Source organism: Melanotaenia boesemani, chromosome 4, assembly GCF_017639745.1.
Source record: "Melanotaenia boesemani isolate fMelBoe1 chromosome 4, fMelBoe1.pri, whole genome shotgun sequence".
Lineage (NCBI taxonomy): Eukaryota > Metazoa > Chordata > Actinopteri > Atheriniformes > Melanotaeniidae > Melanotaenia > Melanotaenia boesemani.
Genome location: NC_055685.1, coordinates 23,062,188 through 23,076,481, shown reverse-complemented (window position 1 = coordinate 23,076,481; position 14,294 = coordinate 23,062,188). Strand labels below are relative to the sequence as shown.

Here is a 14,294-nt window from a genome sequence, read left to right as displayed (position 1 = left end):
GCTGCGATAATTTTCATTAGTTTTTTCTTTCTTTCTTACTTTACCATAGGCTGTGTATGACAGCAGGTTTCACTATGGAGTATCTCGACTGATCTCTCGTGTCATACTTGACAGCAGCATGTTGCAGCATGAGACCGTGGTGAACCATTAACCTGTGCGAGCTGGTATGCCGCATTTGTTTTACAAGGCTGCCAGCTCTCACGCATTGGCCATGAGACTCGCGTATTTGAGTGGCAATGCTGGTTAATGGAGGTTCGGGAGGATTCCCAGTGGCCTGCATTACTTTTGGGCCTGCGTCCTGGCGTATGAGGGAAAAAGCGCAGCGTCACGCTGCTTCATCACGCGGTTCACTTACTGCTCATAGATCAGTCTGACACGCAGTGATGAGGGGAAAATATTTTAGCTTCACGATGTGCAGTATGTTTTTCCTAGTTTTTTTTTTTTTTTTAATAAAATGGTACTAACTGGCAGTTTTGCTGGTTTTCTCTGTCTGAGCCCCATGTTTAATATTTTGTTTAATATATTTTTTGAAGGGCAATTTTATTTACAGAACAGAGACTGTATTTTCTATCATACTTATTGTTTGGGGTTGTGTTGTTAATGAGACTGAGAGTCCGTTCTAATTATTGTTTTTGTTTTATTTAAAATAGCTTCCAGTTCCAGTGTAAAACGTTCTTTATAAATGAAAGTTTATTGATCTTTGAACGGGTGTACTTGCATTATTATGGCATTGTCATTATATTAGTTGAAAATGGTCTCAAATTGACAATATTATCGCTTATCGCAATAATTTCTAACAAAATTAATCGCACAGCAAAGTTTGTTATCGCGACAGGCCTACAGTATGCTTCTTAGCTATTTTGGCAACCCACGCTGAATCTGTAGCACACATTTTCAGACACTATTTGTGTATGCTCTACACTGGAGAAATGGAAGGAGGAAGAGTGGAGAGGAAGAGGAATTTACTGCAATATTTTCGAACACTGTTTACAACAAAAGTGCACCAACGGATCAGCTGTTAGTTTTCCAGTCTGATTCTCTGTTTGGGTCTACCAAGTTGTCTGGTTGGCCCAATGCGTCTTCCAGCATGTGTACGCTGATGCTGGCGCAGCCCTTGGCGGTAAATGAAGCTTTTCCCACATTCCCCACACTCATAGGGTCTTTCTCCAGTGTGAAGCCTGTAATGGACCTTCAGTTCCTCAGATCTAGAGTAGCCTTTCCCACAGACACTACAAATAAAAGGTCTGTCTTTGATGTGGGTCTGGTAATGTGCTGTTAGGTACGAGTTGATCCGAAATGTCTTCCCACAGATTGAACATGCAAATGGCCTCTCACCGGAATGCTGCATCTCGTGCAGTTTGAGAGAGGAAGCTGTGTGGAAACCTCTGCCACACTGCGAGCACAAGAATGGTTTCTCCCCAGTATGGATGCGCTGGTGGATTTGTATGTAGCTCTCATTGATAAACTTCTTGCCGCAGTCAGGACATGAGTAGGGCTTCTCCTTGATGTGGGTTTTCAGGTGTTCTTCTAGTTTTTCTTTTTCACTGAACTGAATGCCACAGCGGCGGCAGAAAAGAAACTGTGATGCACTGTGCTTGACTGCCTCTGACCCAGTGGTAGCTTCACTGTGTGTAGTTATGTGGTGTGCTTGTAATGCAGAGTGACTCTCGCAGTCCTTTCCACATTCCAGGCAACGGAGGGTTGATCGGATCCTGGATTCTCCTGGCAGAGACTTCAAGTATTCAGAGAGTTCTGATGCTGATGGATTCACCTCTTCATCAAAATCCACAGCACCCTTTCGGCCTAAACAGAAATAAAAGGGAGGGAACTCATGTTTTATTCATGTTATGTTTCAAATACTATAAATGCAAGGTTTGGCAATACAATTTTCCTCTTATATTTTACATCAAACTTTGTTCAGCTCTGGAATATTATGCATTTGCTGGCTTTTAAATGTAAAACTGAGTCAAAAAGTAACCTACTACAAAAGCGAGCCTTGTGTGTTTCCTTAATAATTTTTCTTCAACATTTAAGTTATACAAAACAGAAAGCTTGATGAGCAATTCAGTGCTCCATTCAAAATGTACTGTTGATAAGTCCCACCAAGATGGACTTTGTAGTGTGTTTTGAGATTTCCCTTCTGGTTGAAACCTCGACCACAAATGGAACAGCAGTATGGTTTCTCTCCCGTGTGGATCAGCTCATGCCGCTCCAGTTTGTAGGCATGAGGAAATTCTTTGCCACACACTGAACAGCAGTACTCTATCTTCTCTTTGGGTGTCTTCAGGAGCTCTGGAGGTATTTCTAGTTGTACACGAACCATCTTTCTGCCGGGTTGCTTTTTGCCTGTACAGAAGAAAAATAAATTAAACTCTAAGATTGGAGTTGAGAATACAGACCAGATCCTATGAAGTCAAATCCCAACCAAATTCCATTTTAAAACTGTTGTTTGCTTTGATAGGTCGATCCACAAATCTATGGTCCTTTGGGGTTTCTGGTTATCCTGAAAGAAGTAGAAGTTTTGATTTATATTGAGAAAAAAAAAGGTAAACATTATTTTGATTCTTCAGAATTAAAAGAAGTAATTCTTTAATGCTTTAAACATAATTTTAGAGTTATGTTAAAAGGTAAACCAAATAAGCATAGCCACTGTATAGGCCTCCATGTGTTTAAGGACTATGGTTACAAGCATCAAGTTAATCATTTTGGCTTTCATTGTCTCGACAGATTTAATTTAATACAGAATCTTACTAAAGGTTGGTGGGTCTATATGAGATCTGACAAAAACTAACGAAGCCCATATGCTTTCAACATGTCTTGATCAGCTGCTGTTTATTGATCCTTACAGGTCCTGAATGAGAAGAGCTACAATATTCACACTGAGCAGTAGGGCTGGGCGATATGACCAAAATCTCATATCCCGATATAGCTCATTTTATATCCTGATAAAGATATACATCACGATATAGAATTTTTTTGTAATTTCAATTAATGAATAGTTTATATAAAATTGCAATGTGGAAATGCAGTGTGAAATGATATACTAAACAAATAAAAGGTATTATGTACTAAATATTTCTTTTATTTAGAACCTTTTTCCCAAGCAAGACATGGTGGTCATGGTAACATCTGCCATTAACATTCAACATGCACGGGTAAAAGCCTGTTGCAGCGTCTGCGCCTGGAGTTTATTATGAGCACTTTCGCCACCGCTCGACGCTGCTTTTGCGGCCTTTGCTCGTTGACTCTCTCTGTATTCTTTGTCGTGATTCTTGCGCAGGTGATAAAATAAGTTTGTAGTGTTGGAGTCCGTTGTTTGGACCGGGAGCCGACATACTTTACAAACAACGGTTGTCTGTTCCACGTCGGTCTTTTTATATCCAAACCACATCCATGCGACAGAAGTTGCCCCTCTTTTAGGTACAAGCTCCTCGGTTTGGGTTGGGTGGTCACCTTGTAATGCATTACCCTGCTCTGAAACGGGTCTGCTACCATCTTCCTCCATGTTTGTTAATGTATTGCAGCGTGCATGGGTATGTCGTAAGGCGAATCTTGGTGTAAAATACTGCAGTAACGCACCTAACCGTGGCGTAAACGATAGAGCCTCATATGAAACGATAGACATTTTCTATCGTCCAGATGATATATATCGTCATATCGCCCAGCCCTACTGAGCAGTGAAGGCGGATGTTTCCCTGCTGCAACACACCTGATTTAAATTAAACGTCTCTCCAACAGCTTGATGTCAAGTTCTGCCTCAAACCTCTTAATGACCCATTAATTTGAGTCAGGTGTATAGCAGCAGGGAAACATCTAAGGGTGCATTCACATCTAATATTTCGGTAGACTTTGATCAATGTGGGGTTGCAACATTCAGACGGCCTGAGGTTTTCTTTTGCACTGCACTTTCTCAAATGAATCTGACCTTTAAAATAACATATTCCCTTCAATGCTGCATCAAGAATTACAAAAGGATAAGACAAGACTAACAATGAAGAAGAGAACTTGCTCATCTATTGGTTAATGGAGGGCAACTTCTGCTTACATCACATAAGAGCAAAACATGGAGCTGCATCAAATCCTAGTGATCTTGGGTGATATATTTCTATTAGAACCTTTATAATGTTCTTCCATGGCTACGGTCACACTACAATGCTCAAATCAGATTTTTTTCAGAAATCCAATTTTTTTTTGCATTGTCGTTCACATTATCATATCAATGCCACCTTCATCCGACTTAAACGTGAACGGTACGTGGCCGTCATGCAGTGTGTAATGTTTATGGAAATAGATATGGATGCTTCACGTATTTGTGTATCAATTTGGAAGAACTTGCACATTTGTAACCTACAAAATTATGCCCAATTTATGAATGAAATTATTCAATATTTTCATTATTCAAGATTGCTGCGATCCCCTTCTACCAGCGCAGAATTGTGCCGTTTTTCTGTGACCTTAAAGTTGTATGAAATGCGGCACGCCCCTTCAGACTGAGGTCGTTAGACACAGGTCGGATATGTATCAGATGTGGGACCACGTAGGAAAGTGGCCTGTGTTGGATTAAAAAAAAATGCATTTGTGCCGTTTAGACTGTCATGAAAAAAAAATCTATGATTCACATATAGGCAAAAAAATCAGAATTGAGCTGCTGTGAACGAAGCCCATGTCTGACCACGAGCTATTTTTACCGGCCCGAGCAGCCTATCATTCTGCATGCATGTATGTTTTGGTTGTGTTTACCCACAATGCCCCACGTCGAACCCACAATGCTGTTTGGTTTGTTGTGCACTTCCTGCATTTGGGTCCCTTGAAGTGAACAGAGACTTGCGTTTGTAGGCGGACCACAGTTTGCTTCTTTGATCAGCATCAGAGCTCATTTGCGCATTCACACCTCCCCAAACAAACCTTTGGCTCACCTGACTGTTCAAAAAACCTTTAACTACCCCTTAAATTGCAGGCTAAAACAGAGCTGAAACTGAACAATAATAGAATAAACACCATAACATTCAATTTCCTTTAATGAATCAGTGGTCACAGCTCAAGAAGTAGGCCAGCGAGAATCTTAGAAGAACTTCATTTCCTCTTACCAGTAGTAACGGCTGTGTTTTTTCCTTCTCCTTCAGCCGATGGTTTGGTCTTTTTCCTCCTTTTATGAGGTTGCTTTGCTGCAAAAAACAAAAAGGTTAAATTTCATCTAAGACAAAACTAAACTGCTAAAAGCATCTTATGACTGGGGACGGAACATCAAAAAATGGTAAGAACATATCAGAAATCACCACTTTGTTGGCATGCGCCTGGCTGCATTTCAATCAAGTCTGTGCATTTTTTACGTTTCACACTGCAGCGCCCTTTGCTGCTCTATGAGTAAAGTTTATCATTTGTTCTCATCTGCCTGCTTCTTCCCAGTGAGGCTGCCTTTAGGTCCTCTTCATCAACACACTGCTTTATGACAGTTTTTCATAACAGAAGGGCCCTGGAAAGAGATGCTACTTTTGCTGGCAACTCACTGTGACTGGTCTTAATATTTCATGGTGCAATATTTCAAGCAATAAAAAACAAAACAAAAACCTACATTGAATCTAAATCCATATCTTGATTCAGAGTCAACTAAATCAAAAGGGAAAAGAAAAACACAACAAATACGATCTTACCAGAAATACGGCGAAGAACTTTAGAGTTTAATTCCTCTGGCTCAGCTGTGGAGCGGATATTTCTCTGTCTTCGGGTTCGCCTCAATACTTTGGGATAAAAATAAATAAAAAAAAGAATAACACATATTATACCATGGTCTGACTGAGTACTCGATTCTGTTTGGCTGGAGGGTGTCCACTAAAAGGTGATAATGGACCCCTATGAAACAGGTTCCAGCCAAATAGCCTTATTGCTGTAAATTATTGCGCTGACTAAAAGGTAGTTGGTAACCGTGGCAACAGAAACTTAGACGCTGGGCTGCAGACGCGCCAGATCAGAGCAGTCTACAGGCTTATTGAACATGTAGGAAACTATCTGTGGACTTTGACTATTTGAAACAACTTACAATTTTACCATTAAAAAACATCATTAACAAATTAATAATTTATTTAATTTTTTTTTCTTTCTTGCCAGACAAGGCAGCCATTATCATAAATTAATGAACGACGCGGAGTTGTGAACCCTCCGACGGTTGCCTCATCGGGCATGATCCCTTACTTATGGTTATTTCAGCAACAAAACCCGGCATTAAACAAACACTTACATCCAGAATCAGCCTGTAAGTCCTCACCAGACGACATTAGGGGCTGAGAAATCTTTCTTCTGCTTCTTTTGCTTGCTTATGGATGGTAACAGGAAACGGAAATTATTTTAAACTCAATACAAAAAAAAAGAAAAATCCATTCAACTTCTAAGATTTCTTTTAATCCTCCACATGTATTAAAACTATAAAACCGATCACCCACCACTTTTTGCTGGACCTTTTGCTGTGTCAGAATTGTTCAAAGACTCCACCAGAACATTTTTCCTTCCTCTCGGTCTTTTTCCTGCCAACATCAACAAACTGACATCAAAATCCCAATTAATCAAATAGTTATTAACCGGTTTTCATGTTTCTCTATACATGCATTTACCACTGTGTAAAGGGGAGACAGCTGTCATATTTATTACTCCCTCCTTTTGCTCCCCTTCCTCCTCGTCATCAGCTTCCATGAGGAGCGTTGGACTACTGCTGTCCCTCTGGTTTTGGCCTTGTTGCTGAGACTTGGACAGAAAGTCACCCTGTGATCGTAATTAAAAACTATGATAAACGACCCTCAAAACCTCACTGGGTGACAGCACTTAAATCCTCTGATGGAGTACAAAAATGCATTTATGAGGAATAAGATGTAATTATCCAAATTATTTACACACAAAATTGTGCTATTTTTCCTATGAGGTTTGTAATAATGCTCAATGCAATCAGACTGAGGATGCTCTCCTATAGTAACAGTTTTAGGTTACTAGTGCCCCGATATTAACTAACACCAAAGCATAGATATAGATAATAGCTCTGCCATGATATGGATGTGTATTTCTCTCTTTGCACAAATCTATTTAGCCAAATGAGGGTTATTCAGTGAAGTATAAGCCATACTTTCCACAATTACACTAATTTCAATGAAAATTCATGTATGGCCACATCAGGTTTAAAAACAAAGAGCTTATGAGAAGAAAACATGAGGCAGGAAGAGGAAGATAGTCTAGTTGTTGGATTGTTGTATTACACTTTAAAATTATATATATATACATATACATATACATATACATATATATATACATATACATATACATATATACATATACACATATATATATATATATATATATATATATATATATATATGTTTATGTACACTACCGTTCAAAAGTTTGGGGTCACTTCCCTATTGAATCCCATGGCAAAGTGGCCCCAAACTTTTGAACGGTAGTGTGTGTGTAGTGGAGAATCAAGGTGGCAATCAACACTGGAATTTGGTAACAAATTATCATTAACATAATGCAAAATTGTTTTCATATCCAACCCTACTTTTTATCCCAAAGGACTTTCAGGGGGAGGAAAAAAAAGACACACCTTATCACACTGAGGGTCTCCTGTGCAGTCAGAGCCTTGGTCAGAATTGTTTTCTGTAAACACAGATGAAGATGAACAGCAATTTAATTATAAACTAAAACAAATGCTTATTAACATCAAGAATTACGAACTTTCACTCCTGAATCTAAAAGGTCTTATTTTGGCAGAATTTGCTAAAGAGGTAAACTGTTGGGTCAGGGGCACAGAGAAGGTCCCTGAATGTATCATGGACAATGACAATTACCCACTGAACACTCAGATAACAAAGCAGAAGAGCATGCTGAGTGGAAGGTCGCTGCCAAAAGGAAACATTTGGGAGAAACTTTGTTCCCACAAACACGAGGCTCTTTAACTTAACCAATAGAAATTGAGGCAAGATGAATGCTCCTTATATAGTTATATTAACCAAAATTTCACATAATCTTACTTGGATAACATCTTTTTAAAAAGTATAATGTACTACATCATACACAGGACCTTGTAGTTCCAAGTCTTGTGGTGTGTTTATGTCCAGCATTAAGAATCAAAAAGAAACCCTTGAGTCAATACAACTGTAGGCATTAGGTAAATATGCAACACTCTATAACTTACTGGCATCCCATTCAACCACTTCTCCATCAGAATTGATTAAACCTCCAATTTCTTCATATTGTTCTTCCTCTTCCTCCCTCTCCTCTGCCTGTAACCTGACAGTCAGGTGGAGCGTTTGGTCATTTAAATTTGCAGATGCCATCTTCAGTCCATGTGACGTCAGGTGGTTACGTTCAGGAGAGTCCTAAACACAGACCAGAGTGCTGTAATGCATTTTCAAAACTTCTGCTGTAATCTTAAGAAAAAAAAACGCAAAAAAGACCCTCCTTAGCAGTCCGGAGTAAACGGGAAAAAAAACAAACAAAAGAAAAAAAACAGCAAAGTAATAGTAGCAAAACAGCTGCATAAAGAACTGATTACATAGAGTTAGATGCTGATACAAAGCAGTCCCTGTACGAGAGATATTATAGCTAAGTGATGCTGGGTGAAACTGTGACTCAAAATTAAGTTTACACAATGTTAATATGAGACTTCTGGTAATCTTTTTGTAACTATCCGCAAAAATGTAAAGAGCAGACAGAGTTCAGAGAAAGACATAGTTTTACATGTACAGGAGGATAACTGTCCAATTCAGACTGAACCTTTGAAACACACTTTTGCACAAATTTTTTGTTTGGTTTTCATCATTTAACACTAAGAGCAGAATGTCGTCTTCTAATGCCAAGCATGAACACATGGCTAAAGCTGCATGATACAGCGAACATGACAAAACAATATATTTTGTTCTGTGATTTCTGTTGTGATATTAAGATACAGATATTTTAATTAGTACTTAAACAAGTTTCTTTGGAAAGAACAAATCACTCTACAATATTAAGGGTCATCTTCTAGGTGAGAAAATGGAACTAAACAGTTTAAATGATGCAGACTTTACATTTCTCTGAACTTAAACATTACATATCTGCATGAACCATTGTTTAAAGAAAACTGTGTGTCTCTGAGGGATCATTGTTTTGCTTCCTTCCTCGTGAGGGAGGCTAATTCTTCTTTCCACAATGCTGTCTCAGTTGTGTTAATAAGAACAGTGGGGTGCTGCAGCAGTAGAAAAGAAAAAAAAAAAAAAAACTCTTTTTGGGGCTGCCTGGGTTTGAAATATCTCATTCAGTCAACCATTCAGAATTCCAGAGAATTTCTGTCCAAGTTCAGAGTAGAATTATCCAGCCTCCCCATCTTTATCTCCACCCAAATCATGCACTAAAATGGACATGGAAATTCCTGGTTAATAAAGGAGCTGATGGACTTTTTCTCCGTGGCATATATACCAAGGCCTGTCACAGACACTTCAATAGGCTTTGAGAAAACATGGCAGCTTGGGAAAGCTTGTAAAATCTAAATAATATCCGATCACTCTTGTGATCTTTTGATATCATTTGCATCATTTAAAGCTGCACATTTTGCTAACTAATGACTAAGTTCTGACTAATGCAAACGTAACACTGCAATGCCAGTGCTGTAAAGACATATTTTGGAGCCTTAATTACAGAGAAAAAAAAGGTTTGGTGTAAATATTATTGTTTGAAAATTATTTAAATAAATGCTTTGAAATGCTCTAACCTAAAACAGTGAATCTGTACAGAAAGGTTCTTGCATGAACTCCACTGTGGCATTATTAAAAATATTTTAAAAATAACAAATAAATTAAATCATTCACAAATAAATTATAAGAAAAAAATAAATAGAAGCAAATGTTTTTTTGAATTACTGATATTTTCATGTTACTATTTTTATACAAAAAAATAAAAAAAAAGCTCAGCAGTGTCTTAACCTACGTCTTGGTAAGGTGCTGATAAGTTAAGCTGATGTAGTTCTTCTGTGTGTAAAGTCGTGCTCTGTTCTTGGGAATGACATTCCTCTCCTTCATGTGCTCTTGGATGGGATTTTGTGTTCCCTTTGAGACCGGGGCTTGTGTCATGTCCTGGACAAGAGAAGGGTTTCTCTCCTGTTTTATTGCCCTGGTGCACATTTCCTAGTGCTTTGCCCCGTACACAGGAAAGCTTAACTTTTTCATTAAAGTCCTTGGGCAGATGTCTCTGTTTCCTTTCTGTAGCAGAGGAGCTTTGTCCACAGATACTGTGAACCTCAGACTCCTGGAAGCATTTTTCCATTGAACATACTCTCGGATGTCTCTTCACTTCATATGAAATGCAGTCTTCCTTGAAGAAAGGACAACAAGAACCTGCTTCATCTCTTTCGGGGCTTAAGCTCTCATCTGTGTTTAATATTGCAAAGAAAAACAAAAATCACCAACAAGCAATTGCATGTCTTAAAATTATATTAATATTTAAGTTGTTTAGTTTTACTCACAATTTTCTTTCACAGTGCAGCCCTCCTCTTCCTCTTTAATAATCACTTTGATCTCTGGTGTCTCACAGTTATAGTTGGGGCTTACAGGTACTTTTATTGGCTCCTGATGTGGTAACGTCTGGTCACTGTAGCTTTCTTTCAGACTCTGTGATGACGGATCTTGAAGATCAGGATCCTACTAAAACACAGAAAGATGATTAAAACAGAAAAATCTGCAAAGAGTGAGACCAACACAAATTGGAATGATATTTATTAAGAAAAATTGTATTAATCAGAAAACAAACTACATTTATTAAATGATCCACTAGACCTTTCAAAATGATACATAGTCCTAAAGCATTTAATTCAAATAAAATATGTGAAAGTTCATCTTAATATGGGTTGTGTGCCCATCCAGAATATTTTTGCTTCGTTTCTAATTTATTGATGTAAAGAACATTTCTGGTCTCATGCTGTTAATATCCGGCTAAACAATTACCTCAGAAGTTTGATTTGACTGCTCTTATGTCTGGTGTTTTACTGCTTTTTTCAAATTTTACTTAACTTGGTCCAGTGTGTTTATTTGATAGATGTTTTCAATTGCAAAAAATAGTCAGAAATAAGATGGCGTAGTATCTAAGAAAATTTTAAAAATATCAACAAAAACAGCTGCAATCCTGCAGACACTGAAACACACACTGCTGCATTAAAGAGGGCTGCATTCCACTATGAGGAAGTTCTGCTTTTAATAGCTCTACAACTAACTAGTATCAAAGGTACAAAAGTAAATGCAGATGTTATTACACTTGAGATTGGCACCACATATTGAAATATGTTTGCATTACAAGTCAATTCAACAATGACATCACATACTGCTTGTTAGTATTGTGAGGCTTTTGGTAGAAATGAATAAATAAATAAAAAACTGTCATAATTACATTGGTGCCAAAAATTTGAAGCAGATAGTTGACCTCTTACATGAATATAAACAAACGTCCGGCTTCACAGCAGCTTTTCTAGGCTTTTTTTTTTCAGAAAAAAGATGGGTGAAATACTTTTTATTCTAGCAGAATATATTTCGTTAGCAGGTGTCCCAATAAATCTGGACAGTCAGACAGATAGCACAATGTGACATGGCTCACCTACATCAAATGCAGCTTTTCCTGCCATGCATAACATATTACGTGTTGTTAAAAACATGTCATTTCTGCAATGATATGGTTAATAAAACTTCTTGGTGTTGGTGCAGCATAAATAATGAGCTGTAAGGCATGCATTCATTCACTGCCTAGCCAAAGAAAAAAATGCCACCTGGATTTAACTTAGACAATAGGTACGAGCCTCCAATTGGACAATTACTGCCTAGGTGATTATCTTTCAGCTGGTAACAAATTATTAAACCCCCGTGCCCAAAAAAACAACTATTATCTGCCTCAATGATTACCGGACCGTCACTCTCACCCCAGTCATCATGAAGTGTTTCAAACAGATCCTTCTAAAGCACAGCAAGAACACCATCCCTGCGGCCTGGACAGCCTGCAATTCGCTTACAGGGAGAACTGTTCTATAGAGGATGCTGTCTCGGTAGCACTTCACATGGCCCTGCCTCACCTGCAGCATCCCAACACTTCAGCTCAGTCCACTACAGAGTAGAGGTCTAGAGTGTCACAAAGTAGTGTTCCAATAACAATGTGGTCATAGTAGATTCCAGGAGGTCCAGGAAGACTGAGCATGCTCCTCTCTGCATACATGGAGAGGGAGTGGAGTGTGTGGACAGTATTAAGTACATGGGCATCCACATTTCATCTGACCTCTCCTGGACTATGAACACTTCACACCTGGTGAAGAATGCCCAACAACAGCTCTTCTTTCTCAGGAAGTTGAAGTGGATGGGATTCTCTTCTCAGCTATTTGTGAACTTTTACAGAGCCACCATTGAGCATCCTGTGTCTCAGTGAGATGGTGTGGTATGGCAGCAGCACAGAACACGGCAAGAGGAACTTAGCCCGGGTGGTGATGACAGCTCAGGGGATTGTGAGCCACCGTCTACCAGATCTGGACTCCATCTACACTGCTCAAGTCCAGAAAAGGGCCACACGCATTGCAGCCGACCCCACCCACCCACTCTTTGTACCGCTTCCATCAGGAAAGTGGTACTGGAACATTAAAACCACCACAAAAGAACTCAGAGACAGAGCTTCCCCAGACCTGTGAAACCTGTAGTTCTACACCCCCCCCCCCCCCCTTTACAGGACTCAAACACATGCACCCAACCCTCCACAGCCACACACACTGACAATTCACACCTTATCAGAGACACACACAGATCTCCGTCCTTGCACTAAATATAGTCTGCTTTTAATTTTCTCATTACTGTAAATATAGAGGTGTTCTTATATCGTGATTTTTTATTTATTTATCTGTGCCTGTCCTATTTCTATTTCTGATTCATGTGTGCTTAAGCTGAGAGACTCCTCAAAATTGCATTATTGTTGCATAATGACAATAAAGATGTTGAATCTTACATTCAGTCTGAATGAAGATGAAAAAAATTACATTATTAGAAAGAGAATAACTTAAATATTTGTGATGCAGTTGTTGGAGCTCGGGTAGATTAGATCATGGAGGTTTGACTTTTTTTCCCCCATACTCAGAAACTGATAAATACTTTAGACTATTCAATGTATGTATTTAATGCGGTCTAGATATGCCAAGTGCAATATGTGGTTATCTTGGCTCACATGCTCCTATAGGCATTACAGGAATTTATCAGTGTGGTGTCGTTTCCCCAAACATCAAGGTGAGGGAAGGCTAACTGTCTCGGACTCCGAAACCCCCCCATTTAATTCCACATTACTTACTGTACCTAATATATTAGGAATATTTTTTTTTTTTTTTATCAAGTCACTTCAGAATCAATGGCCCATTTGAACACTAAACAGCCCCTCTAGTGGGTAAAATGAATATACTATATATATCTATATATATACACACATATATACATTATATATATATATATATCTATATATATACACACATATATACATTATATATATATATATATATATATATATATATATATATATATATATATCTATATATATACACACATATATACATTATATATATATATATATATATATATATATATATATATAAACTGATGACAGCAATGGTTCTTAGTTTAATTGCAACCGCCAATTGCTAACTAGCTAGCTTTTCATGTCTTATGACGATTAGAAATAATGTATGTCTGGGGTTATTAGTCAGATTAAGCGTAAAGCAGCAGATGCACTCCAAATCATTTCTTCTCTACCAACCAGGTTAACTAAGCTTGTTAACCGTTACTGTTAGTCTACATAAACAAACAAAAAAAACAATCAAACGACACACAGCTCTACAAAAGCTACGTTCTCCACGTTACCTCAAACATAATGCGAGGTGCGTGCCAGCTTTGAGGGATGTCATAAGAAAACCAGCATAAGCAAATAATAAAGCCAAGCTGTAGCTTGAGCCCATCTGAGAACAAGTGTTATGAATACAAACTGTATTGCGCCACCACTTCTTCTGCCGCTGCTGCTTCTTCTTCTTTCTTTTCTCTTCTTCTTCAGCAGTTTATTAGTGGTTGGTTGACTAATAACGTACAGATGTGCTTTACCGCCATCAACTGGTGGACTGAAATATGACGCTTAGTAAATAAAATCATAAATATATATATATATATATATATATATATATATATATATATATATATATATATATATATATTTCATTTTAGAGTTTTGCTTTTTCAACAGGAAACATCTCTTTTCAACCATATTGTCTGCACCCCCAA

General features: G+C 38.2%; 1 protein-coding gene across 2 annotated transcripts; it reads right to left on the bottom strand.

The window, feature by feature from the left end:
• Positions 1-656: 656 nt before the first annotated feature.
• LOC121638110 (zinc finger protein 37 homolog) lies at positions 657-14,049 on the bottom strand. Of its 2 annotated transcripts, none has more exons than XM_041982595.1 (12): positions 13,884-14,049; positions 10,481-10,658; positions 9,946-10,385; positions 8,177-8,360; positions 7,586-7,638; positions 6,606-6,753; positions 6,438-6,518; positions 6,236-6,310; positions 5,652-5,738; positions 5,088-5,165; positions 2,104-2,346; positions 657-1,803 (listed from the first exon to the last, which is right to left on the bottom strand). In XM_041982595.1, exons 3-12 carry the CDS (start codon positions 10,279-10,281, stop codon positions 1,019-1,021), a joined length of 2,070 nt encoding a protein of 689 aa, XP_041838529.1. In that variant the 5' UTR covers positions 10,282-10,385; positions 10,481-10,658; positions 13,884-14,049; the 3' UTR covers positions 657-1,018. The 2 variants fall into 2 exon arrangements, with proteins under 2 accessions (XP_041838529.1, XP_041838528.1); XM_041982594.1 differs by having other exon boundaries at positions 10,481-10,655.
• Between the last annotated feature and the right edge of the window lie 245 nt (positions 14,050-14,294).